The sequence below is a fragment of the Hyperolius riggenbachi genome, chromosome 12 (assembly GCF_040937935.1).
Source record: "Hyperolius riggenbachi isolate aHypRig1 chromosome 12, aHypRig1.pri, whole genome shotgun sequence".
NCBI lineage: Eukaryota > Metazoa > Chordata > Amphibia > Anura > Hyperoliidae > Hyperolius > Hyperolius riggenbachi.
Window position 1 is genome coordinate 218,091,422 of NC_090657.1, and position 26,039 is coordinate 218,117,460.

General features: G+C 45.5%; 1 protein-coding gene across 6 annotated transcripts in view; it reads left to right on the forward strand.

Annotated features, from left to right (window-relative positions):
- Positions 1 to 26,039, forward strand: part of MYH10 (myosin heavy chain 10) — a 242,765-nt gene that overhangs the window by 90,341 nt on the left and 126,385 nt on the right. For all 6 annotated transcript variants that reach the window (XM_068262757.1, XM_068262758.1, XM_068262759.1 and 3 more), the window contains exon 4: positions 18,830 to 18,857. In XM_068262757.1, coding sequence (XP_068118858.1) covers positions 18,830 to 18,857 — 28 coding nt within the window. The remainder of the gene's footprint in view (positions 1 to 18,829; positions 18,858 to 26,039) is intronic.

Sequence of the window (26,039 nt, forward strand, 5' to 3'; positions counted from 1 at the left end):
TTTTAAGTTTTAACTGTTTTATTGTTTTTGCTCAATGACACATTCATTGAAGTACACCAGAACTAAAATCTATGAACTATTGACCCTTTTTATCACTTTCCTGCTCTCAGAAGCCATTTTCTGCTAGGAAAGTGTTGGCATTTCTTTTCAGTTAGGGTCACAGTGTAGTCACTTCCTGTCTGAGTCAGCCACTTACATACCTGATATTTAACTCTTTCAGGCAGAGAAAGAAAAAAAAGGAACACAGCCTAGTTATTAGTGTGCTAGGCACTGTACATACACATGTCTATCTCATCACGCCGCATGTCACCTCGGGTATCCTTTAAATTTGGCTGAGGCTGCCGATAACTACTGCCTCTGCCAATAATCTGGCGTGTGTACAGCAGCCCCCGACCACCATTCGGCCAGAGAGCGAGCAGGCAGATCACCTCAACCAAGCGATGGCCAATACCTTTGTTGGCGCTGCTGGTTCTATATCGGCACCGCTCCATGACTCTCTGCCTCCCCACATAGCAAGAGAACGCCAGCCAGCTGTTCATTCATAATTCCCACTTAAAGTGGACCTGAACTCTTGCACAGGACAGAAGTAAAACATAGAGAAAGGCACCCTGCATGTATTTAGAGAGTTTAGCCTGTTTAAATCCACCTCATCCGTGTCTAATCACCATTGTTAATTTGCTCTCTCAGCTGTGTCAGATAATAACTACCACAGCAGATAAACGAATATGTAAACGCAGGATGTTAACCCTTTGTCTGCTTCCATGAAAGCAGGAAGTTGAAACCCTGCAGATTTATTGCAGGATTTGTATCAGCTGTAACAAAATAATGTTTTCATTAGAGGTTATTATGCTGTTACTTATCTTTTAGAGCAGAGAGGAAGTTCTGAGTTCAGGTCCGCTTTAAGAGGAACTGTAGTCAAAATAACATAATGAATGCAATTGCTCTTTTTTTGTTTTGTTTGTTTTCAATCCAGTAGAAATGATGCTTGGGGGGGGGGGGAGGGGGAGAGGTGAAATTCCACATAATAAACAGCCTAGGCTAAGCTTCAGTGGGAGGGTGGGGCTGCATACCAATATACAGATATAGGAATTGTTTCTGATGCTGAAACCAGGGAAAGTACCACAAAAGTGGATGCCCGGAATCATTTACTGCATTCTACTATATGTCACTACAGGGCCTCTTTTAAAGAGACTCTGTAACAACAAAAACCTCCCCTGGGGGGTACTCACCTCGGGTGGGGGAAGCCTCCGGATCCTAATGAGGCTTCCCACGCCGTCCTCTGTCCCACGGGGTTCTCGCTGCAGCCCTCCAAACAGCCGGCCACAGACCCGACTGTAGCTTCAATATTTACCTTTGCTGGCTCCAGCGGGGGCGCTGTGGCGACTTTCGGCACGGAAATAGACGGAAATACCCGATCTCAGTCGGGTCCGCTCTACTGCGCAGGCGCCGGAAACTTGCGCCTGCGCAGTAGAGCAGACCCGACGGCGATCGGGTATTTCCGCCTACTTCGGCGCCGACAGCCGTCAGAGCGCCTGCGCAGGAGCCGGGAAGGTAAATATTGCGTCACGGCTGTACGGAGGGCTGCAGCGAGACCCCTGACAGATGGAGGACGGCGTGGGAAGCCTCATTAGGATCCGGAGGCTTCCCCACCCGAGGTGAGTAACCCCCAGGGGACGTTTTGTCGTTACAGTTCCTCTTTAAAGAGAATCTGTAAAAAAATAAATAAATACTTCCCTCCGGGATCCAGCGCTGTCAGCCCCCAAACACCAGCAAGGCAAATATTTACCCACCGCCATACAATAGTGCTTTCTGATCGGGCTCAGGTGAAAATAGCCAAGTCTGGTTTGGGTACACAATACAATAAAGAGATTCTGTTTTCCCATTTTTTGATAAAAACGATCGGCTGTATGACAGAATCTAAAGTTTTATACATAGTACTGTTTTTTTTTAACCTAGTTAGGGAAGAACAGACATTGGTGTAAAAAAAAAAAAAAGGGGGGGGGGGGTTGGAATTGTTGTGCCCCCTCTCCGCATTGTACGGTGCACAATTTATTGTATTTTTTTGGACTATAAGACTCACTTTTTCTGTTGGGAAAAAAGTCACTGCTTCTTATAGTCCAAATACAGGGAGTACCTGACTTGTGAACGCCTGCCAATACCAACCTCCAAACTGCTGCAATGTCGGGGTCTCCCTGTACTGTGCCCATGCAGAGGAGGACACAGGGGCATGGGGGGGGGGGCACAAAGGGGCATGAAGGAGGACACAAGGGGGACAGAGGAGGACACAGGGAGACACAAGAGGTACAAAGGGGGCATAATCCACAAGATGCCCCTCACCATGGATGCACCAGGTTTAGTATATTTTTTTCCCCTGGTCTTTATCCTCTAAACCTAGATGCATCGTATGGTCAGGAGCGTCTTATAGTCCGAAAAATACGGTAAATGTTTCTGCAGTTGGGATTTCTGGTTCTGCACAGAGAGGAAGAATAGTTTGATTTTTGGGAAATCTCTGCAGTTTGGCTCCAGTTACCATGACTACGGGGAGGTTTTTTTGAAAAAAAATCTCTTGTCATTTCATATAATCCTCTCTAGATGCAGATAGAAATGGAACGGTCATCAGCTTAGTGCGGTGTGTCCATGTGCTTCATCAGTGCTTATCGCCCTAGCCCAGCCAAGTAAAAATAACATGTTTATGTTCCTAACCCTTGCCAATCCAGTTCCCTTCCCTGTGCATGTGTGTGATCCAGGGATACAGCAGCGATGGTCTCTACCGCACTAGAGGGAGGAGCCGGCCTGGAATCACAGGGTGGAGCTGGCACAGCTCTCATGCTGTAGCTCCGCCTGCCAGTGTAATTACGCAGTGCAGTGTGGTGATGGAGGGGATCAAAGTGCTGCTAGTGATTAATCCATATGTGCCCAAGCGTTATTGAAATTACAGGACAGTTCATGGTGCCGGCAGTGATCAAAGTGTTGGACTAATGGTGTGTACAGACTTGAAAGATTAATGAAAGATCACAGACCAATTTTACTCCCTTCCATGTAGCATGAGAGCCATACCTACACAGTCTATTCTGTGGAGCTGAACTCCCCATCAGACAGAAATCTTTGCAAGATGCTGCACACAAAGATACTGTAGACATTCAACAGATCAGTATCTGCAAAAGATCTGTTCCTGCAAAAGATCCGTTCCTTGTCTGTTAAACAAGGTGTGTATGAGGATCTGCAGATATCATAGACTATGAATGCATTTTGCAGGAACAGATCTTTTGCAGATACTGATCTGTTGCATGTGTACAGCATCTCTGTGTGTGCAGCGTCTTGCAAAGATTTTATCTGATGGGGAGTTCAGCTCCATAGAATAGATTGTGTAGAGCAGGGGTCTCAAACTCGCGGGCCATTTGCGGCCCTCGATGCAATATTTTGTGGCCCGCGTTGGCAAAAGCTTCCTTATAGTTCGCCTCAGTGCTCCCAAGTAATCCGCCGTGTCCCCGCCGCAAAACGAGGGCTGCAGAGCCCCCAAATCGCCCGGGGGCTATCCGCCGGCATTTCCTGGAAGGGGTAGAGCTTTCAGCTTCAGCTCTGCCCCTGCCGACATCAATCGCGGCGCATCGCCGCCTCTGCCCGCCCCTCTTACTCTTCCTTCAAAGAGAAGGGCGGGGAGAGGCGGCGATGCGCCTCGATTGACGTCAGGAGGGGCAGAGCTGAAGCTAAAACCTCTGCCCCTTCCAGGAAATGCCGGCGGATTGCCCCCGTGCGATTTGGGGGCTCTGCAGCCCTCGTTTTGCGGCAGGGACACGGCGGATTACTTGTAATGGGAGCACTGAAGCGAACTATAAGATAACATAGGCAAAATATTTCGCTTCAGTGTGAATTTGATTTTGAAATAAAAATCAATGCAAGGGATGGGGGGGGGGGGGGGGAGGGGGGGTGAGTGGAACGGGAGCTGCTGATTGACTTTTTTTGTGAAATCCCTAATGCGGCCCTGCCTCATCCTGACTTTGCCTCCTGCAGCCCCCAAGTAAATTGAGTTTGAGACCCATGGTGTAGAGTATGGCTCTCATACTACATGGAAGGTAGTAAAATTGGTCTGTGATCTTTCATTAATATTTTAAGTGTGTACACACCATTTAGTCTAAAGAGGCTGACAATGAGCCAGATTTTATCCGGCAACAGCGCCACCTAGGGGAAGCCATTTTTCCTATGTCTGACATTCGACCTATGCTGGAAAATGCCAATTTCTGACATAGTCTGACGTGGGATTGGAACAAGTTAATAATAAGTTCTTATTCTAGTGCAACTCATTTAAGTTGTAATATGCAATCTACACTGGTTAATTGGGTCACATAATGAAGGCTCTCCTGCACTTCATTCAAACAATGCTATCTAGGAAAAGGGACTGTGTGCGCAGCTGACCAACAGGCCCTGCATGTTCTTCAGGTTGGGAGTGGGGCGAAGCTTTCAACCTGTCATTGTGAGCCAAAACACTGGCTTCTGGGTTGACTTTCTGGGCTCTGAATCATCAGGAATTACCCACTGCTCTCCTCCATAGGCTCATATCCCATCATGCTTTGCAACGTCTGACACCTCTGCATAAAATCAGCATCCGTTATACGTGGGTGTCAAAATTCTGGAGGTTAGAACCAAGTAACGACTTAGCCCTTGGGGGAATCCATGATGAAATTAATACTTAAGAACTATATATTCCAAAGCTTAATACAGTACTGATAACCATAGATACAATATTGTAAGGTTTTAGGTTTGGGCTTTGACTGAAGCAGAGTTGTGCTGGGACCTGTAGTGCGCTCCCATGTGAAGGAAGCTGTTAGCAGTATTAATCTGGGATGTGAGTGGGTGGGAATGGCGTGAATGGCTCTGCTGACACTCGCGGGATTGTTTCCAGCCAACTGTCCCACCGCCACTTTCATGTGCAGCCCCTCTCAATAGAGGCATGATTTATGGCCCCGTTTATACACATTAGGCTTGCTGTTATTTCATGTTTTTATTGCCGAAACCGAGCCAGAGTGTGAAGCGATGCAGCTAGGAGCGCGGATGGCTGGATACGTAGGTGGCGGCTGTGTCTAAGCCGGCCTGATATTGGGGGGGGGGGGGGGGGTTGTGAAAAAGTAGAGCTCTTGATTTAAATGAAAGTGGTTTAAGATTATGCATTAAACAGATTTAAGTTATCAAAAACAGAAAAAGTACATTTTTCTTTTAGTTCTAAAATGTATTTCCTTCTCGACGACCTCCACTCAGCTTCTCACTCCTAAGAAGTCTGAAACACGCCCCTTTTTGTCTGCAGGTTCACACACTGACCTCTCTGTGGTGCTGACTGTAGTCCTCTTGCAAAGGTCCTTGTTGTAATTAGCCAGGTGCACCAGTATTCTATATAAATGAAGCAGCCTAAGATAACCTATTTCCACATGTGACAGGTTCTCTTATGCACAGCTCAGCATTGGAGAATCTACAGTTAGTAGACCAGTCATTTTTAATCTCTGGACTTAAAAATAGCACAGCATGGTTTCCGTGTGGTCAGGACAAAATCTAATAGCCATTTTATAATTGCTTTATAACACCAGACTCGTGTACGAGTCTCCTTTTATCCCCATGCCTGACACAAATTTCTACCTTTGTTCATTCAGAAAAGATCAGGTCAGAGGAGTGCACTGCTGGATTTAGCTCTGGTATCTCTGGTCCTTATGGCTCTCTGATTCATCTCTGCTGTAGTCTTGTAAGGCTTGGCTTGTGCTTGCTGGAGAGGCAGCACATCCTTACAGTATGGATACTCTGTACAGCTTGGGACATCTGTTGGAGTGTATGCCACACTCAGAAGTAGATACACTCCATATGTATGGAATGACCGCTTACCCCCCCCCCCCCAAATAATCATAACTTTGTGTATTGTGGAAATACAGTGGACAAAACAAACACGTGATTGGATCTATAGGACTGCATCGGCTACATATGTATAGGACTGCATCGATCTATAGGACTGCATCGGCTCATATTACATGTTCAGGTCTGCTGCTGTCTCTGTTCAGAGGTTATAGGTGGCAGAAGTATCGGGAAGATGGAGAGCAGCATGCAAGCTAATTGGCGAGAGGCAGCAGTTATAGGTGGTTGAAGTGTCAAGGAGATGGAGAGCAGTATGTAGCGCATTGGCGAGAGGCGGCAGTTATAGGTGGTGGAAGTGTCGAGGAGATGGAGAGCAGCATGCAGCGAATTGGCGAGAGGCGGCGGATATAGGTGGTGGGAGTGTCGAGGAGATGGAGAGCAGCATGCAGTGCATCGGCGAGAGGCAGCAGTTATAGGTGGTGGAAGTGTTAAGGAGATGGAGAGCAGCATGTAGCGCATCGGCGAGAGGTGGCGGATATAGGTGGTGGAAGTGTTAAGGAGACGAAGAGCAGCATGTAGCGCATCGGCGAGAGGTGGCAGATATAGGTGGTGGAAGTGTCGAGGAGATGGAGAGCAGCATGTAGCGCATCGGCGAGAGGCAGCAGTTATAGGTGGTGGAAGTGTCGAGGAGATGGAGAGCAGCATGCAGCACATAAGTGAGAGATGGCACACATGGTTGGTGGATGTGTCTGGAAGATGGAGAGCAGCGTGCGGCGGTTATAGGTGGTGGAAGTGTTGGGAAGATAGAGAGCAGCATGCAGTGCATCCGCGAGAAGCAGCGTACATGGGTACAGGAAGGGTCGGGAACATTGAGCAGTGTACAGCGCATTGGCGAGAGGTGGCAGAAGTGTCGAGGAGATGGAGAGCAGTGTACAGCTCACCAGTAGAAGTGTTGGGTAGATCAGGGCTGTGGAGTCAGTAGAAAAATCATCCAACTACGACTCCTAAGTTTATGAAACCACCAACTCCGACTCCATATTCGACTCCAGGTATGCAAAATGGCTCCACCTCCGACTCCTTAGTCTAATACTAACCACGGCTGTAGATTAGGGACAAAAATCATCCGACTCCTGACTCCTCAGTTTATGAAACCACCGACTCCAGATACCCAAAATTGCTCCGACCCCACGACTCTGACTCCAACTCCACAGCCCTGAGTAAGATGGCAACATAGTTGCATTGACGCTGCCTTGTCCGAGCCCACGGTGGTGACACTGAATTTCTCGCTGCCTAATCCCTAAAGAGCCAGCATGTTAACAAGGCTTTTGGTGGGTGGGGGGAAGAAAAGAGGGTCTGGGAACTGTCTGTACACAATGAGATGTGTGGTCATTGCTCCTGATGTACAGGGATGTCTGTGCTGTAATATGAGGCCCTATATTATACAGTCAGCACTGTGTGTATAGAAGGCATTGTATACAGACCAGCACGTCACATAGGAAGTCACAGGCGGGTGGCGGCAGCTTTCTTGCCCCTCGGCCCCTGGCAGATGCTCCCGCCTGGTCCTCTCTTATCCCAGTAAATGTACAGATCTCGCAGTCGCACACGTCCTCCAGCCCGTCTGGTGTCTGCCTGCTGGAGGGAGCTGATGGCAGATGTTGTAGATATGGAGGAGGTGGTGATGGGAGGTCTGCAGCCTCTCTACACCATGTAAACACATGGGAACATATCCTCCTGACAGATGTCCCGGATACAGGACATCCTCCGCCTTGTTCTGCTCCACAGAAGAGCTGCTGGTGTCACTTAATGTGACAGAATAAAGAGAGCCTGTGCCCAAAAGTCAGCATTCCGTTACAGATGGAGTCCTGCTGGATTCGTATATCTCTGGTGTAGATCTAGTCAAGGAGTTGCTGAAAAATAAGGCTTGCATGGAGATTTGATGCAAATTGTTGGCAACTTGGATTTGGGACAATCAAATGCTCTCCCTGCCAGTTTGGATTTAGGCCTCTTTTACACTACCAGGGTAAACCTGCCTTGCTTTACCCTATTAAAGAGGAACTCCAGTGAAAATAATGTAATAAAAAAGTGCTTCATTTTTACAATAATTTTGTATAAATGATTTAGTAATTGTTTGCCCATTTTAAAATCTTTCCTCTCCCTGATTTACATTCTGTCATTTATTGCATGGTGACATTTTACTGCTGGCAGGTAATGTCACTGGAAGGAGATGCTGCTTTTTGGCAGTTGGACCCAGCTGTAAACAGCTATTTCCCACAATGCAATGTGGTTCACAGACAGGAAACTGTCAGGACCATGGTCCTGCCATCATTTGTGAGAGGGGTTTCACCACAATATCAGGCATATAGACCCCCCTGATGATCCGTTTGAGAAAAGGAATAGATTTCTCGTGTAAAAGGGGGTATCAGCTACTGATTGGGATGAAGTTCTTGGACATGGTTTGCAAAAGCAAGGAAAGTGTATGGAGAGCATCACACCTATTGCGGTGCACTGAAAGTATCCAATCCGACGCAAGGGCTGCAGTGCGCCAGCTTTGTGCTTAACGCACGGTGCTTGGGTTGATGGAAGGCTATGGGCAATGCAGTACATGAAAAGAGCAGAGTGCGGTGAGCATGGGCAGACGAGTGGGAATCCCAGTGACCTACTTCCTTCCCAGCCAGGAGTTTGTTGATGATCGGGGGGGGGGATCTGCGTGCTTATGCATATGACCCTGTTGGCGCACTGATATGATTGTTGGTTTTTGCGTGGCGGAGGGATTCCGCAGGAGCATCACATTGCAACCGCAACGCAAAAATCAAGTGTAAAACCAACCTTACCTAATACCAAACTGCATACAATTTGCATTATATTTTCATGCAAGGAAAGGGTATTAAGCAGCAGGCTTCTGCACTAAGCTCATCACTCCCCTGCAAGTCTCTTTAGACTAGACTGGGCCCATGATTGCTGTTGCAGTTACGAGTCTGGCGTGTGACTCATCTGTAGACCGTTCAGATGGCGATAGAAGATCATAACTGAGAAAACGACTGTTCTCACTCTTTACGAGTCCCGGCGTCCGAATCCCTAGAGCAGCTGCTGCGCTATTGCCGGCCTGCGTACCGAGACCTCTGGGAGACCACAGCTGTCACTGCTCCCACTTGTGTGCGTCATGCCACTGCCCTCCGCTACACTGTGCATAATCTGCTGTACAGCCCACGCTCAGACACACTCTCCGCATTTAGTAGCTTGCTATTCTAAATTGCACATAAAGTTTTTTCGAAGGAAAAAAAAACGTTATAGTTATTGCACAAATTAAAGCACATAGATCCTCCTCTTCTCCTCGGGGACCTTTAGCTGCATTCTCACTCTCCCCATAGCTCCTCCTCTTCTCCTCAGGGACCTATAGCTGTGTTCTCACTCTCCCCATAGCTCCTCCTCTTCTCCTCAGGGACCTATAGCTGCGTTCTCACTCTCCCCATAGCTCCTCCTCTTCTCCTCAGGGACCTATAGCTGTGTTCTCATTCACCCTGTCTAAAACCCTCCCACTGAGTCATAACCTGTCTTGGCTGTCAGTGTCTTAAGGTGGCCATTAACGATCAGTTCTCTGGAGGATTAATCATCCAATTCGATTGTAATATCACACTAAAAGTCAGGCTGCGCTAAGAACAAACACATTTAATAAAATTAGATCAATTGATCAATCAATATTGTGCATGCATGCACACAATACTGAAAATGTAAAAATACAAAAATACAAAAATATATAAGTCCATAAAAGCAAAAAATAAGATTGGTTCATATGCACCCAATTGGGTATAGTGTGCAAAAATATATAATGATGTCACTGATTGCTAAAATCGTTGCATTGCTCTCTCAATTGGATTTCCGTTTAGATCAGCATCAATTGATGCTTGGTGTTTGTAGAATAATGCTCAGGATAACAATACATGGATCAGTTGATTCATAAAGTAAATAGGCATATGGATCTTTCAAAACGTTTTTGGGGTGGAACTGATTGAATTGCAATAAGCTATGCTTATCTATCTCACCCTTCCGGATCCGTGTTCAGATGGTGCAGTGCTGCTTCAGGGAGCCGCTCTATCTCACCAGCCCCGGCCGGCGGCTAGGTGAGAGAGTCTAGACAGAGACTTGTGTCGGGCTGGGTTAGCCCGGCTCCCGCGAGGATGATGTAGGTTAGGGCTCCTGGTCGGAGATGTTAGTTCCGTGAGCTTTCTGCGGCGCTAGCTTCCGCGTAGCTTGGCCCTGCCTCCTTCCCCTTCGATTTGTGACGTCACAATGACAGCGCTGCTGACGTTTCGGGAGGAACGCCTCCCTTTCGTTGCATTGCTCTCTCAATTGGATTTCCGTTTAGATCAGCATCAATTGATGCTTGGTGTTTGTAGAATAATGCTATAGAACTTGTCACAGTTTTCAATCAAATGCATAAAGATCCAAATCTTTATTATCCACAGTATTTTGTTCCCTTGAAGGAACATCCATCCTTCAAGGGAACAAAATACTGTGGATTAGAGCAAGTTAACAAACCCTGGAGGGGCGGGGACTACTTGCGAGAAATGTCCCGTCGAGAGACCCTGTGGATATACAACCTTAACTCTATGACACCACATGGACTCAATAAAGATTTGGATCTTTATGCATTTGATTGAAAACTGTGACAAGTTCTATGGTTGAAACAGTATAAGAGAGCCTCTAATCCCCCACGCAGCTCAGCTTTGAGAAAGGGAGGCGTTCCTCCCGAAACGTCAGCAGCGCTGTCATTGTGACGTCACAAATCGAAGGGGAAGGAGGCAGGGCCAAGCTACGCGGAAGCTAGCGCCGCAGAAAGCTCACGGAACTAACATCTCCGACCAGGAGCCCTAACCTACATCATCCTCGCGGGAGCCGGGCTAACCCAGCCCGACACAAGTCTCTGTCTAGACTCTCTCACCTAGCCGCCGGCCGGGGCTGGTGAGATAGAGCGGCTCCCTGAAGCAGCACTGCACCATCTGAACACGGATCCGGAAGGGTGAGATAGATAAGCATAGCTTATTGCAATTCAATCAGTTCCACCCCAAAAACGTTTTGAAAGATCCATATGCCTATTTACTTTATGAATCAACTGATCCATGTATTGTTATCCTGAGCATTATTCTACAAACACCAAGCATCAATTGATGCTGATCTAAACGGAAGAGAGCAATGCAACGAGAAGGAGCAATGCAACGATTTTAGCAATCAGTGACATCATTATATATTTTTGCACACTATACCCAATTGGGTGCATATGAACCAATCTTATTTTTTGCTTTTATGGACTTATATATTTTTGTATTTTTGTATTTTTACATTTTCAGTATTGTGTGCATGCATGCACAATATTGATTGATCAATTGCTCTAATTTTATTAAATGTGTTTGTTCTTAGCGCAGCCTGACTTTTAGTGTATTATTCTAACAAGATAGAAGGAAGTGGGGATCCCTTGTCAGACTAGCAGCTTAGTTTCTTTGGCGCAACATTAATCCACTTTCGATTGTAATATCAACTGGAAGCGATTGCTTCGATCAATTAATGGAAGGAATGCTGCTGTCCTATTCAGTAAGATTAATGGAATTGGTCCATTTTCGTTATATAGATTCCATCAATCTGATCAAATTGGATAGCAGCTTTCCCTCCAATAGTGGGCCCGAACAATCCCTTCCAATTGATATCCCAATCGATCGTTTAGAGAATACTGACTACACACCATGCAACTTTTACTTCAGATACTGTTTGAGGGAGTGATCAGATCGATATTAAGATCTGACATCAATCAGATATAGAAGAAAGTTAGCATACACACGGTATGCAATTTTTCCGATCAGGTTTCTGATTGTTTTGATCCATTTACGATATTTAATTGGAAAAGGGACAAAACCCTTAAATCAATATTTTCCAGCATGTCCGATCTGCTTCCAATTTTGAAAGGGATCAGTTTTGAACTTGGTATTGGTCGCTGGCAATCGGTAGGCCGTACAACTTTATTTATTTTTATTTTTTTTGATCTGATCTTTTTCTCGATTGGAAAGAGGACCTTAAGTGACAATTGCATGGTGTGTACCAGCCTTAAAGAGAGTCTGAAGCCATATTAAACACTAGTTTTTACCTCTTATTTAGCTTAAACAGGGCTAAAACGCTGCATTCCCGTGGCAGAACGAGGGTTTTATACCCTCCAAATCCCCGGGGGCAAACATCGGGGAGCGCTTCCTGGTAGAGGCAGAGCTTAGCGCTGTAGCTCTGCCTCTATTGGAGTCAATCCTCGCTGACCACCGCCTCACCCCGCCCCTCTGACTTCTTTCACTGAGAGGGGTGGGCTAGAGGCGGAGATCAACGGTAGATTGACGCAAATGGAGGCAGAGCCCTAGGATTTTGGGGTTATAAAACCCTCGTTCTGCCGCGGGAATGCGGCGTTTTAGCTCTGGCCATCGTCCTAAAGCTAAATAAAAGGTAAAAACTACTTTTTAATATGGCTTCAGAGTCTGCGGGATTGTCAGCATAAAAATCTAAGTTCAGCAGCAACTGGTCTGAGTGTATTAAGCGATAAAGATGCTAATCCTGCATTCAAAACTTGCAAAACTTTTTCTGCTGTTAGGGTTTGGCGTTATCACATACTTTAGTAGCACTGACCCTTTAATAGCCATTGCCAATCAGTTGCATGCTGGGAGTTTTTTATCTATAATATATTTCTCCTCTCCAGGCAGTACTTCAGACTGACTAGGATGGGGAAGTGAGCAGGCAGTTTGTCAAGGAGGAGATGAAACTCTCCGAACTGGTGCAACAGTTTTAGTTTTTTTCCATTTTGAAAAAGCTTCAATTATTCCTCTCTCTCTCCCATCTCCCATCTCCTACCCCCCCCCCCCCCCCTATTTACACACACAGTGTAAAAAAAAAAATACAAAAAATAAACTTTTTACTAATTTAAAGCTGTGTTAGATAAGCATGTGACCAGTGACAAAAACTTAAAGGACAAATGTAGTGAGAAGTATGTGGAGGCTGCCCTATTTATTTCCTTTCAAACTATACCGGTTCCCTGGCAGTACGGATAGTCTCTTTGGCTGCAGTAGCGTCTGAATCACACCAGAAACAAGCATCAAGCTAATCTTGTGAGACTTTTGTCAGAAACCTCTGATCTGCATGCTTGTTCAGGGGCTATGGCTAAAAGTATTAGAGGAAAAAGGATCAGCAGGACAGCCCGGCAACTGGTATTGCTTAAAAAGAAAAAATATGGCAGCCTCCTTATAATTCTCACTTCAGTTGTTCTTTAAAGTTGCTGAACTTTTAGTAATCTCCCTATGCATTCTAAACTTTTGCCACCTATTTTTTATTAATCTTTTTTTTCTTTTAAATGGTGCCTTATTTTTCTGAATTACTTCTATTTTAGGATTTTTCATGTTCCTCACCCCTCCTATGGAATACCCTTCCAAAACACATCTGTCACTCTCCTACCTTTGACATCTCTAAAACTTTTTTTTTTTTTTTTTACAAGCACATGCTTCAATTTAGGCCAAGTTGTAGCCCCTACTTACAAAATAAAACTTAAATACACACTACTTTTTTATATAAATCATCCTTAGTGGGTCGCTTTCCAAATGGGAACTTGGTGTGGCGTCTTCTGTCCCAGATAAGGACGGCAGCTGACGTCCCGCAGTGCATTCTGGGTAACCCCCTGGCAGGAAGGGGTTACTGCGGTGACTGGCAGCCCTGACAGGCCGTGTTTAATGAGAGCCTGTAAATGGTTGCTGGAATTTCAGCGAGATGAATTAGCAGCTGTGTGTTTCCCATTGCTGGCGGTCTGTTTATAATAAAAGTGTCTGTTTGGGCGCTTGGCCCTCTTCCTCCTCTGTGGCGGGTACATACAGTAGCCGTGACATCATCCAGGCCTATGGAGATTAATGGCAGGATAAACGGCTCTAGTCTATAATTTCAGGTGTCTGTTAATAGCAGATCATATCCCACTTACTTAAGACTAGCTGGGCCTGGAAACGGGCCATTTATCATACTAATTGCGCCATTAGCTGAGCGGATACAATAACGTGGCAGTCGCTTTGTAGGCCAGGCCTGGAGGAGATGGCAACAGGCGTCCCAGCTATAGCCAGAGCTGAACTTCACTGAGGAATTCATAGAGTGGGGCAAATTCTGGTAACTTTACTTTTGGTTTGTTTTGCGGTTTGTGCGTCCGTTAGAAATATTCCTGTGACTTCCTCTAGGGACAGGAAACTTGGTATCCTGTCCAAACTGGGGCATGTGTATCTTATCAATACAGGGCTGCTTATTGACTCAGATTTCTGCTAATATCTGATTTGATACTTTGAGCAAATGAGGTAGATGATCGATATTGCTGAGATCTCAGTGGATTTCCTGGTTTAATCCTAACCTATTAGCGCACAGACAGCTTAAAGCCTCATACATAAAAAATTAAGAATAGCTGATGAACAACTCATGTGTCAGACCTCGTTCAAATATCCAAAGCATAAATAACAGCTTAAGGGAATGAAAAACGAGCGATCACCAACAGTGCTAGGGTATTTTGAATGACCGCCATAATGGATCACTTTGGCAAATAATCCAAGTGATAAGTGGTTAAGATTTTTGTTAGATACCAATAGAAAGACAACGCGTTTCATGGGACCTGCCTGCTTCCTCAGATCAATAGAGACAGTACATGGGCTATGTATCTCCGTTTCAAAGCGCCGGAGGAGGCCAGGACTCGCACTGTCGCGTGCCCACTGACCTGACACACAGAAGGGGGGCAGTCACTTACATACTGGGGGGGGGGGGGGGTGCAGCAGGAAGATTTCCAATAGGTGCTGATGTTGAAGTCTGTGGAAAATCGGTGGGCAGGCAATAGATCCCTCTGATCAGATTCCATCAGAGAGGGATCTACTTAATGGTCAATCTGGTGTCAAGTTGACTCACATATGGCCACCTTTGATAATAATGTGATGTGACCGTGCCCAGATAATTTAAATAGGGCTGGTAGAATCCTGGGAGTCCAGGTATCCAGAACTCAGCTGGTTCCTAATGTTTCTGGTCACTAGAGCTACTTCTTAAAAGTTCCTACCACCTGCTGACTTCCTCACTGTGTTCATCCATGAGCCCTGATAGGAATGAAGGCAAGCCCAGTTTCCAGACCTTTAGAGCCGTATCTTCTTCCCAGAATCCTCTCTGCTGTGGTCAGGCCAGGGTCAGTCACATGTGTTGTCTCCATCTATAAGCCTTGCAGGAATGTCTAGTCTCTCACCAGCCTTCCACCTTCCTGTTTATAGGGCAGAAGACCCTCTTGGTGTCTTAACGGCCCCCTGCCGATTTTAATGCCCCCTGCCGATTTTAATGAGGTGTCAGAACTGTCTGGTGAAGATTCCTCTCAGGAACTGACAGGATTGTGACACCTTCATGCAAGACCTGGAGCACCTGACTGGGGAAATAGTGAGGTCAATAAATATTCAGGGGCGACTACATTGGTGGGTAGCCTGCGAACACGGTAAATCCAGCGCTGGAGACTTGGGCGCAGCAGCGCAGGAGACTTGGGCGCAGCCGGTGCCACCATAGGCCGTAATAGGAACTACGGCTATCGCAGGCACAGGGAGTAACTTCAGCGCCGTCAGAAGACGGACCTGAAGTTGCTTTTAAAACAATAATTCGGCTTCCAGCAATTGCTGGAAGCTGAATTATTTCATTCCCCCACTATCCATGGCGGCCTGGAGGGGGAATAGTAATTAACATGGCCCGGACTTGTGCGGCAGCAGGATCAGCCATATATCGGCTGTGTCCTGCGCCCAAGTCTCCGGCGCCGTTCTCTCTCGTACGCGTAGCCTGATCTGGCATCAGAAGTGTTGGTTTTAGGAATTGTGACTGAGCTATGAGCAGTGTGGCCTTGCAGCAATGGGATGGATCCTGTGTTACAGTAAACTCTAGGGACCCCCCCCCCCCCCCGTGTCTGAGTAGGTTTCCTGCAAGTGTTTGGTTTCCTCACCGGCCCAAAAAATATTCAGGCTAACTAGTTGACCTACCTGGTTCAAGAAGTGGTGGAACTCCAACTGGGATGTCCTGAGTTCCTCTGAACGCTGCTGTGAAAAGGGAGTGGCAAACTGCACACGTTATTAACCTATTAATTAGGAACATAATAGTATGGTACTTAGTGGCTGTACCAGTAGTGTGTGAGCACCCCAAGAGTTAATAGTAGAAAAATGGAATTGAAAGGCCTGTGTGAAAAATCATTTTTAAGTTAATTTATACCACAAAGAGCACTTAGAGGAGCATGATCAAATATGCCAAAAGGGATTTTTTTTCATACAGTCTTAAAGGACCACTGTTGGGAAAAAGTGCGAACTACTTATGAGAAGTAAATTTCTTTTTGATTGAAATGTACTGTAAGTTGCTTTTTTCCAGGTTATTGTCGTTTACAGCAGGCAGTACAAATCCAACAGGTTTTGCACTTGTCTATCTCCTAATGGGGGATTCTCTGGGTTTTGCTTGTGCTTTCGGAAGGCACTCCATAGAAAGGACATATGGAAAGATGCCAGCTGTCATACACACTTGCACAATTTTTGGGCTGTTGGACTGAGCAACCACAGTTAAAGGGCAGCTGAAGAGAAAGGAATATGGAGGCTGCCATATGTATTTCCTTTTAAGCAATACCAGTTGCCTGGCAGCCCTGTTGATCCTCTGCCTCTAAATAGACCCTAAACAAGCATGCAGCAGATCATAGGTTTCTGACATTATTGTCAGATCTGACAAGATTAGCTGCATGCTTGTTTCTGGTGTGATTCACACTACTGCAGCCAAATACATCAGCAGGGCTGCCAGGCAACTGGTATTGTTTAAAAAGAAATAAATATGGCAGCCTCCATATCCTTCTCACTTCAGTTGCCCTTTAAGTATTTGAGAACAAAGAAAACCCTGAGAATCCCCTGTGAGGAGATTGACTAGTCCAAAACCTGTCAGATTTTTACTGCCTCCTATTAGTGACAGCTGCATAAGAATAAATACATTTACAGTGCATTGTATTATGGAACAATGTGGGATTTGAACCATATTTTTCACAATGAAGGTAAAGCACTACTCCGCAAACACAGACACTTGGCAGGGTGGGTGGAGAAGTGTGCAGGTAGGTGTAGCTCTATGGGCTTCTAGTTTGCGGCTTATAGGTGATTGGTTTGAATGACTCCCTCAGCAGAACTGAAAAGGCTTGGTGTTTCTTAACAGTTTCACAGCATCAGAACTTTGTTTTTCTTACCAAAGCATCATTTTTAGCTGTATTTTTTAGCTAAGCTCCACCCATCAAAGAAAACTGCCCGGGCTTTTTCCCTGATGCTGTGCAAAGCATGATGGGATTTCCTGTGATGTTGTTCACGTTGCCTAGCAACTGGGAGGGGTGATCAGCACACAGGACAGTTGGAACTGTGTCTCATGCTCCCTGTCACCTCCTTTCAGCCAAAATGATGGCTGCCATCATGCAATCAAACATTTGCCTGTTCTGTTAAAACTGGGTGGGTGAGAGATTATATTACCTATCTATTTTAATTAACATAACTAATGTAACTTAATGACCGTATGTTTGTTTAGGCTGAAGTTCCTCTTTAAGGTTGCCGCAAACGGGAAGCGTGGTGCGTGGATAATCGCTGGAAGATCGCTCCCTGGATCTCGTGGATCCAGTGAGGTCCAATGAGAGATGTCTAAACACTAGATACTTTAAAAACTGATGGAAACTGTGCAGGGATCTGTCTGCCTTTGCAGAGTGTGCTGCCTTTGCAACACGATTTTCCCCCATCACAATCGTTGTGCCGGCTACATTTTCCCTATGGTTGCGATTTTTACAGGATTCCGAATATTTTTCTCCTACCTTCGGAAATCGCAGTCCTGCCGTACACCTGACAGATCACGACACAATCTCTGCAGTGGAAAAAGGAAGGAGTGTGATGGAATCGTAGTGCAATTGTGATTGCGTTTTACAATGGAAAACAGTCCAGTGGGACATCTACCTACGTTTACCACCAGTCACCTTGCCAAGATTAGGCCTGGCGGAGATTAAAGAGGAATTTATACCAAGGATTAAACTTCATTTCAATCAGTAGCTGATACCCCCTTTCCCAGGAGGAACCTTTACCTTTCCTCGAATAGATCAGGGGGGTCTGTATGGCTGATATTGTGGTGAAACCCCTCCCACAGTGTGATGTCATGACCATGGTCCTTACAGTTTGCTGTCGGTGAACCTCGTTGCATTGGGGGAAATAACGGCTTCTTCTAGCTGCCAAGCAAGCAGCATCTCCCTCTGCGCATAGAACTTTCAATAACAAACATTCCGTACAGATCACCTGGCAGAACTAAAGATATCGCTATACCAGTGATACATTTCAGAATGTTAATCAGAAAGCACAAATCTGTTACAATGGGCAAACACTCACTAAATAATCTGTAAATGAATATAAACCATAAGCAATTTTATTCATTGTTGTTTTCACTACAGTTCCTCTTAAAGGACATCCAAGGTGAAAATAAACTGATGAAAAAGTAATTGTATCTATTATCAGTCGCCTTAAAATTAAATTTTTACAGATATCCCACAGTTTTATTTTATATTTGAAGTTTTTACTGTTTCATTGTCTCTTCTCGATGACACCTTTATTGAAGTATGCCAGAGCTCCAATCTATGAATTTTTGACCCTTTTTATCTCTTTCTTGCTCTCAGAAGCCATTTTCTGCTAGGAAAGTGTTTTATTGCTGTAATTCCTTATCAGGGAGGGTTATGCTGTAGTCTGACCCGGACAAAAACTGTCACTTGCATACCTGATGTTTAACTTTTTAAGGCAGAGAAAGAAAAAAGGATCACAACCTAGTTATTTGTGTGCTAGGCACTGTACATACCAATGTCTATCTCATCATGTCACATGTCACTTCTGTTGTCTTTTAAAACGCTGTGATGTCTGACTTCGCCCTACTAATGTTTTCTTTTTTTTCTCATGTCTTTCAGATCGTGAGGACCAATCCATTCTCTGCACGTAAGTGAGACATATCTGCCGCTGCATTTTTTTTGTAGAAACTTTTTCTTTCTTTGGAAAGCTCGACTCGCAGCCAAGTCAAATTCTAAAGCCCCATCTACACCATACAATTTTTTTATTGATTCGATTCCATCCGACATGTCTGATTGAGATTCAATTCAATTTGCCATTGTTTTGCAATGGCGAATCGAATCTAATTCCGATCGGACATGTTGGATTGAATCGAATCAATGAATCGAATCGTACAAAAAATTGAATGCTGTAGATGGGGCTTATGGTGGCCATACATGGCACAATAAAAAGTTTGATTATCCCGTTTATTCAATCTAAATGATCGAATCAAATGAAAGTTTAAAATATTTTTTTTTCGATCAAGAAATTTGAACGATTATCCCGTTTTTTCGAAAAAAATCATATCGGACATGCTGGAAAAATCTTTATATTTGATCTAACGGAATAATCGAACTAAATTATCTAATCGGGGGAAAAAAAAGAAAAATTGTACCATGTATGGCCACCCTTAACAAGATGAGAGGCCAATAATTCCCGGTGAAAATGGATCACTCCGATTCAACACCTTGGTGGGATTTGATTCTTTGCTTTGATTCAAGCTTCATTGATTTGCACAGAAAATGTGCATAAGCCTGCACCAACATGAGTAATCTGCATCACATTGACCCATCCCTATCTAACAGCAGTCAGGATGGAGAGCGAATATAAATATACATGTTCTACAGCTGGCTTCATCTCCTCTGTGGAATCAGCTGCTGAGCAGGTCAGTCAGCTGTGACCATGTGACACCACGAATAGGAATAATAGAGTGCTGGGCTACATTTCTCAGCATCCTTGCATTGCAGTAGTCATGTGTACGCTTGAGGAGGTGTAAACAGTGTTGTTATGGGTTGGAAGCATGGACTTCCTGCGCACTACAGTCTGCTCACAGGAAGCTGGACAGTCTCTGGCAATCCTATATAGATAAAGTACTGTCACAGTGAGCACAGGTACAACGAGGATTTGTAAACTTAAAGAGAATCTGTACTGTGAAAATCTTACATAAACATACCAGACTGTTTGTTGTCTTCTCCTAGCCCCCTCTGTGACATTTTTGCAGCTCCCCGCTGCTTTCTTGGTTATAAAATCACTGTTTTATTAACTGTTTTTGTAAACAATGAAGATGGCCGCCAAACAGGAAATACATCATTCGAGCAGGTGCCTGTTTGCAGAGGCTCCTCTCAAACATGACTTGACTGCTGGAATGTTACTCTACTTGTTGCCTTAGCTGCTTGTCTGAGCTCTGCACTGATCGCTCTGCACTCACAGCTGTTCACAAGGTCACAACTCCATGAGCCTCAGACAGGCCGGCTGTGAGCAGAGATCTTGCCTGTGACTCATACACACAACACACAGGAGAGCAGAGGGGGGCGTGCAGGTGGCGTTCATAACTTCTCCCTATCACAGCAGAAGCAGCCCATTCCTCTCTGGGTCAACAAAGCTTGACAAAGAAAAGAGGATTAGATATATTACAGAGACAGTGAAACCAGAAAAGGCTGCAGTAATCCAGACACATTAGAACAGGTAGAGGAACTTATAGGATAGAAGAAATAAGGCTGAAAATGTTGTTACAGAGTCTCTTTAATGCAGACCTGAACTCAGAAATTCCTCTTCTCTAAAGCCGCATCTACACGCGTAGATGCGGCCGCGATGTTCCTTATCAATCTGCTGAGCTGATGCGGCTCGATTGATAAGATCCGACAGGACGGATCTTGCTTCCGCCGATTTCCTGCTCGCTCCCCGCGAGGTGCCATTGGCAGGGAATCGAGCGGAAGATAAGCGGCGCCGGCAGGGACGAGCGGGGAATCGAATGCGACGCACGCGCGGTCCGCGGGTCCCCCGCTCCCCCCCACGGCCGCCGCTGCTATTACCTGCCCGCATCTTCTATTCCCCTCTCCGTGCTTGTAAACATTCACAGCAGCGCGCCCGGCGCTGCTACTGTGACGAGGCAGGAAAGAGCGCGGCTTCCTGTTACTATGGGAACCGCTCTTTCCTGGCTCGCCGCTCGTCACAGTAGCAGCGCCGGGCGCCCTGCTGTGAATGTTTACAAGCACAGAGAGGGGAATAGAAGATGCGGGCAGGTAATAGCAGCGGCGGCGGCCGTGGCGGGGGAGCGGGGGACCCGCGGACCAGCTAGCTATACTGAGCGCTATACTAGCTAAACTGGGGCACTTCACTAGCTATACTGAGCACTATATTAGCTAAACTGGGGCACTTTACTAGCTATACTGAGCACTATACTAGCTAAACTGGGGCACTATACTAGCTAAACTGGGGCACTATACTAGCTAAACTGGGGCACTATACTAGCTATACTGAGCACTATACTAGCTATACTGGGCACTATACTAGCTATACTGGGCACTATACTAGCTATACTGGGCACTATACTAGCTATACTGGGCACTATACTAGCTATACTGGGCACTATACTAGCTATATTGGGCACTATACTAGCTATACTGGGCACTATACTAGCACTATACTAGCTATACGGGCACTATACTAGCTATACTGGGCACTATACTAGCTATACTGGGCACTATACTAGCTATACTGGGCACTATACTAGCTATACTGGGCACTATACTAGCTATACTGGGCACTATACTGGGCACTATACTAGCTATACTGGGGCACTACCTACCCATACTGGGCACTATACTAGCTATACTGGGCACTATACTAGCTATACTGGGCACTATACTAGCTATACTGGGGCACTACCTACCCATACTGGGCACTATACTAGCTATACTGGGACACGCTAGAGGAATAAGGCGGCCAGCATTTCCTACCCCCGGCTTATATGGGGGTCAATCATTTTCCCCTGGTTTTTCAGGTAAAAGTTGGGGGGTCGGCTTATATGCGGGTCGGCTTATATGCGAGTATGTACGGTATACTGGGGACAACTATAGACCTGGCTACTTATACTGGGGCACCTATGCCTGGCACTTCTACTAGGGCACTTATGCATGGCTACCTAGGCTAGTGAGAACAGAAGTGGCACAGGGGACAAAAGAGGCACATTGTGTTTATTTTGGGAGATACACTGCCACATTATTTTGGTGGAAATGCCACGTGTGTTTCGTGGGGTAATTTTGTGGAAATGACATATTTTGTTAAAGCGTTGCCCTATTATGTATATTTTGTGGGAACGCTGCCTCATTTTGTTTTTTTGGGGGGACCGCTGTTGCATTATGTATGTTGTGGGAACGGAACGCTGCGACACATGGTTAGTATTTTGGGGTAAACTGATTATTATTATTTATTATTATATATGTATATTGTACTGCCATCCTCAGCAGTACTTCACAAAGTACATAGTCATGTCACTGACTGTCCTCTGAGGAGCTCACACTCTAATCCTGCCATAATCATAGTCTAACATCCTACCATATTATGTATTTATATAGCACTGCCATCTTCTGCAGCACTTTGCAGAGAACCTAGTCATGTTACTGACTTTTCTTAAGGGGCCCATACACTTAACGATTTTCCTGCCGACAGACAGCAGATTCGATCACTGTGATAGAATCTGCTGTGAAATCGTTTAGCAAACGCTGGCCGAACGAATGATTTCCGTCCGAAATCAATCGTTCCTGTCGATCCGTCCGTGTGGAAAATTTCGCTCGATCGCCGGCGGGTCAGGAGTGTGTCGATGGCGTTCGAATGATCGGCTCTACCGGCAATACATTACCTGTTCCGCCGTTTTGTGTCCCCGCTGTCCCTACTCCGCGCTGGGCTCTGGCTGGCTTCTCTTACTTCCTGTCCTTAAACAGTAGAGCGCCCTCTACTGTTTAAACTTCCCCCGGCAGGAAGTAAAGTGAAGCTGGAGCCGAGCACGGAGAAGAGACTGGGGGACTCGCGCCGGCCGGATTAGGTAATGTATGCGGGGGGGGGGGGGGGGGGGGGCGCCAGCTCCACAGATTGTGAAACGGTTTCAGGCTGAAATCGATTCACAATCTGTTTGCAGTAAAGGCAGCCATACGATCCCTCTCAGATCCCTCTCTGATCGAATCTGATGGCAAATCGACCAGTGTATGGCCACCTTTTGAGGAGCTCACAATCTAATACCTACCACTATTTTGTGGGAGAGAACACTGGCTAATGTGTTTTTTTTTTTTTGGTGGGAACATTTCCTACTTGCGTTTTAAGAGTCCCTTTACTCATATCCGGGGAGGACCTGAACTCTTGCACAGGACAGAAGGAAAACGGAGAAATGCACTCTGTATGCAATTAGAGAGTTTAGCCCGTCTAATTCCCCCTCCTCTGTGTCTAATCACAAGTTGTAATTTGATCCCCAGCTTTGTCAGCTGACTGCCACAGCAGAGAGGCTAATTTGAAAGCACAGGATGTAAACAATAAGTCTGCTTCCATTAAAGCTGGAAGTACACACACTGCAGATTTATTGCAGGATTTGTATCCGCTGTAACAAAGAAATGTTTTTTTCTGTAAATGTTATTATGCTGCTACTTATCAGAGAGGAAGTTCTGGGTTCAGGTTATCGTGGACATTACCACTGCACAAAAACTCTTATATTGGCTTGTAGGGGAAACGTGGCCTAATACTCTGCAGAGAAAGTGCCAGAGCGATAAATCTGTGCATGAAATAAATCGGGGAAAGTGCAGTCTTAAATCCAGCGTGAAGACTGGCTCTGCTTCCTGGACGGATATTAAAGCCCCCTTTGGAATAAGAAGCATGAGAGAGCGATTGGAGTCTCTCCTTAAAGCTCTCCTCTTACTCATGCGTGGTGCCTGTAAATCTCACGCATTGCTCACAGACACGCCAATCCTCCGCTCTCCTGTGACCTCCAGCCTTGATGGATGACCGCATCGCTCTCAGATTTTCATCGTAATGCTGAAGATATCCAGCCAATCGTCTCAGCGCCTGACCATAAAAGGAAGGTTCTCTGACCGCCGCTGATCGCAGAAGACGGCCGGCCAACATATCTTTAGTGAAATATCTGCAGAAAATGCCAGACATAGCTTTAATACCTGGTGACTGTCACCTGGCATTCTGTGTGCTCTGTAGTCATAGTGATGTCAGTAAGGGCCACAGCAAGCAACGGAAGTACTGTCCAGACGCTGGAGAATAATTGGATCGTTCGTTCGATGCTGGATGGATCGTTCTGCGAGGTATCAGCCAAAGATCTAGTGTGCGTTTGGATGTCCTACAATACACAGCAGATCTCTGAACAAATGCCTGCATGGTCTTTGCACTTTTCACGCCTGCTGGAGGCTGGTCCCTCCTGCACCATCTTATCGTATCACTTCCACTCTCCATTGGACAGTATTATTATTTAGTACTAGCTGGTGGCCCAACGTTGCCCGGTATGTATTTGGCTGGTGTTGGCTCCGCCCACTTTTTCTAACCCTAACACACAAACACTCAATGACCAAGTTTGTGAGCTTTGCGGTATTTGACATCAATAATTTGCATTGAAAGGAACCGAATCTGATTGGCTGTTTGTGGCTTCACCCCCTTTTCTGAATTTGAACCCCAGTCACCCAATAACTTAACTGTATCAGTTTTGAGTCTTGTGCCCTTAACACTGCAAGAATGGCAGCAATTACATATTCCCCTTGAAAATCAGTAGGTGAATTTTGATTGGCTTTTGTAGGCTCCACCCACTTTTCTGAATATTAATCCCAGTCATCCAGTGACCAACTGTGCAAAGTTTGCCATTAACAGTGTAAGAATGGCTGCAGTTTACATTTTCCCAGTGAAATTTGTATTTGCCTCCGCCCACTTTTTGGTTATGGGGATAAAATGTATCCTATATGTTATTCCAGACGGGACAAATAACATTTACATTGCGCTTTTCTCCTTGCGGACTCTAAGCGCCAGAGCAGCAGCCACTAGGACGCGCTCTATAGGCTGTAGCAGTGTTAGGGAGACTTGCCTAAGGTCTCCTACTGAATAGTTGCTGGCTTATTCCTAGTAATGTAGTGTGTGCCGAATTTCATTCAAATCCATTCAGCCATTTTTGCGTGATTGAGTAACAAACATCCAAACTTTCGCATTTATAATATTAGTGGGATTTATATAGCACCAACCTATTCCGCAGGCTGTGTACAGAATACATAGTCTTGTCACTTAACTGTCCCTCAGAGGAGCTCACAATCTAATCCCTACCATAGTCATATGCCCATCATAGTCTAGGGGTAATTTGGGTGATAGCCAATGTTCCTAGTCCAAAGTCTTAGGCCTACACTGCCCCAGACAAATGGACTATGGGAACAATCAACATAGGCCATATTTATAAAACATAACATTCCTGCAACTGGAGCAAGGGGGCTCATAAAATATTAAGTGAGTAGGTGTGTATCATGACATCACAAGGGATCTGAACCAATCATAGATGGTTCAGATGATGACACAGTTAACTCTTTCCTGGTCAGTATTAAAGGTCATGAGTTGCCAACGGAGGGCTCTCTTACTTTCACGCTCTCCATCTACTGACTGGAACCATAATTATTTCCTTTATGTAATCTGGTATAATGTATGCTGTACATAGTTAGTCTAGATGTAACATAGTATAGACATAAGAGGACCTGATTATCTTCACTAGGAAGGTAATCAAGAAGCTGCAACGCAACGGAATTAATAAAGAAAAATCTGCTTAGCTAAGATATGACGAACTGTATCTGTTTACCTGTGTACTGAATAAACTCCTTGTACTTTGAAGACGCCTGAGAACAGTCTATCTCCTATAATGCTTGCTGTGTTGAGAGTCAAGTTATCTCAGTCTGTGAGGTGCAACTCTAAGAAGTTGCTGGTGCCGAAGCAAAAAGGTGATTTATTACAACCAATTATCTGTATGTTTTTTGGTTGTGGGAGGGAAGCAGTGGCCTCAGCGACAGCTATGGGGAGAGGGTCTACCGCAGGGAGATCGAGAGAATCTCTGGTTGGTGTAAGGATAATAAGCTCCTTCTCAATACAACCAAAACTGTTGAACTGATCATTGACTTCTAGAAACATCCTTCCACACACTACCTTGTTCTCATTGGCAGGTCCGAGGGTTTCGGGGTATCAGGTTCCTCGGCACAACCATTACAAACAACTTAAGACCATTACAACAAACATTCAGAAAAGGGCTCAGCAGAGGTTATTCTTCCTGAGACAACT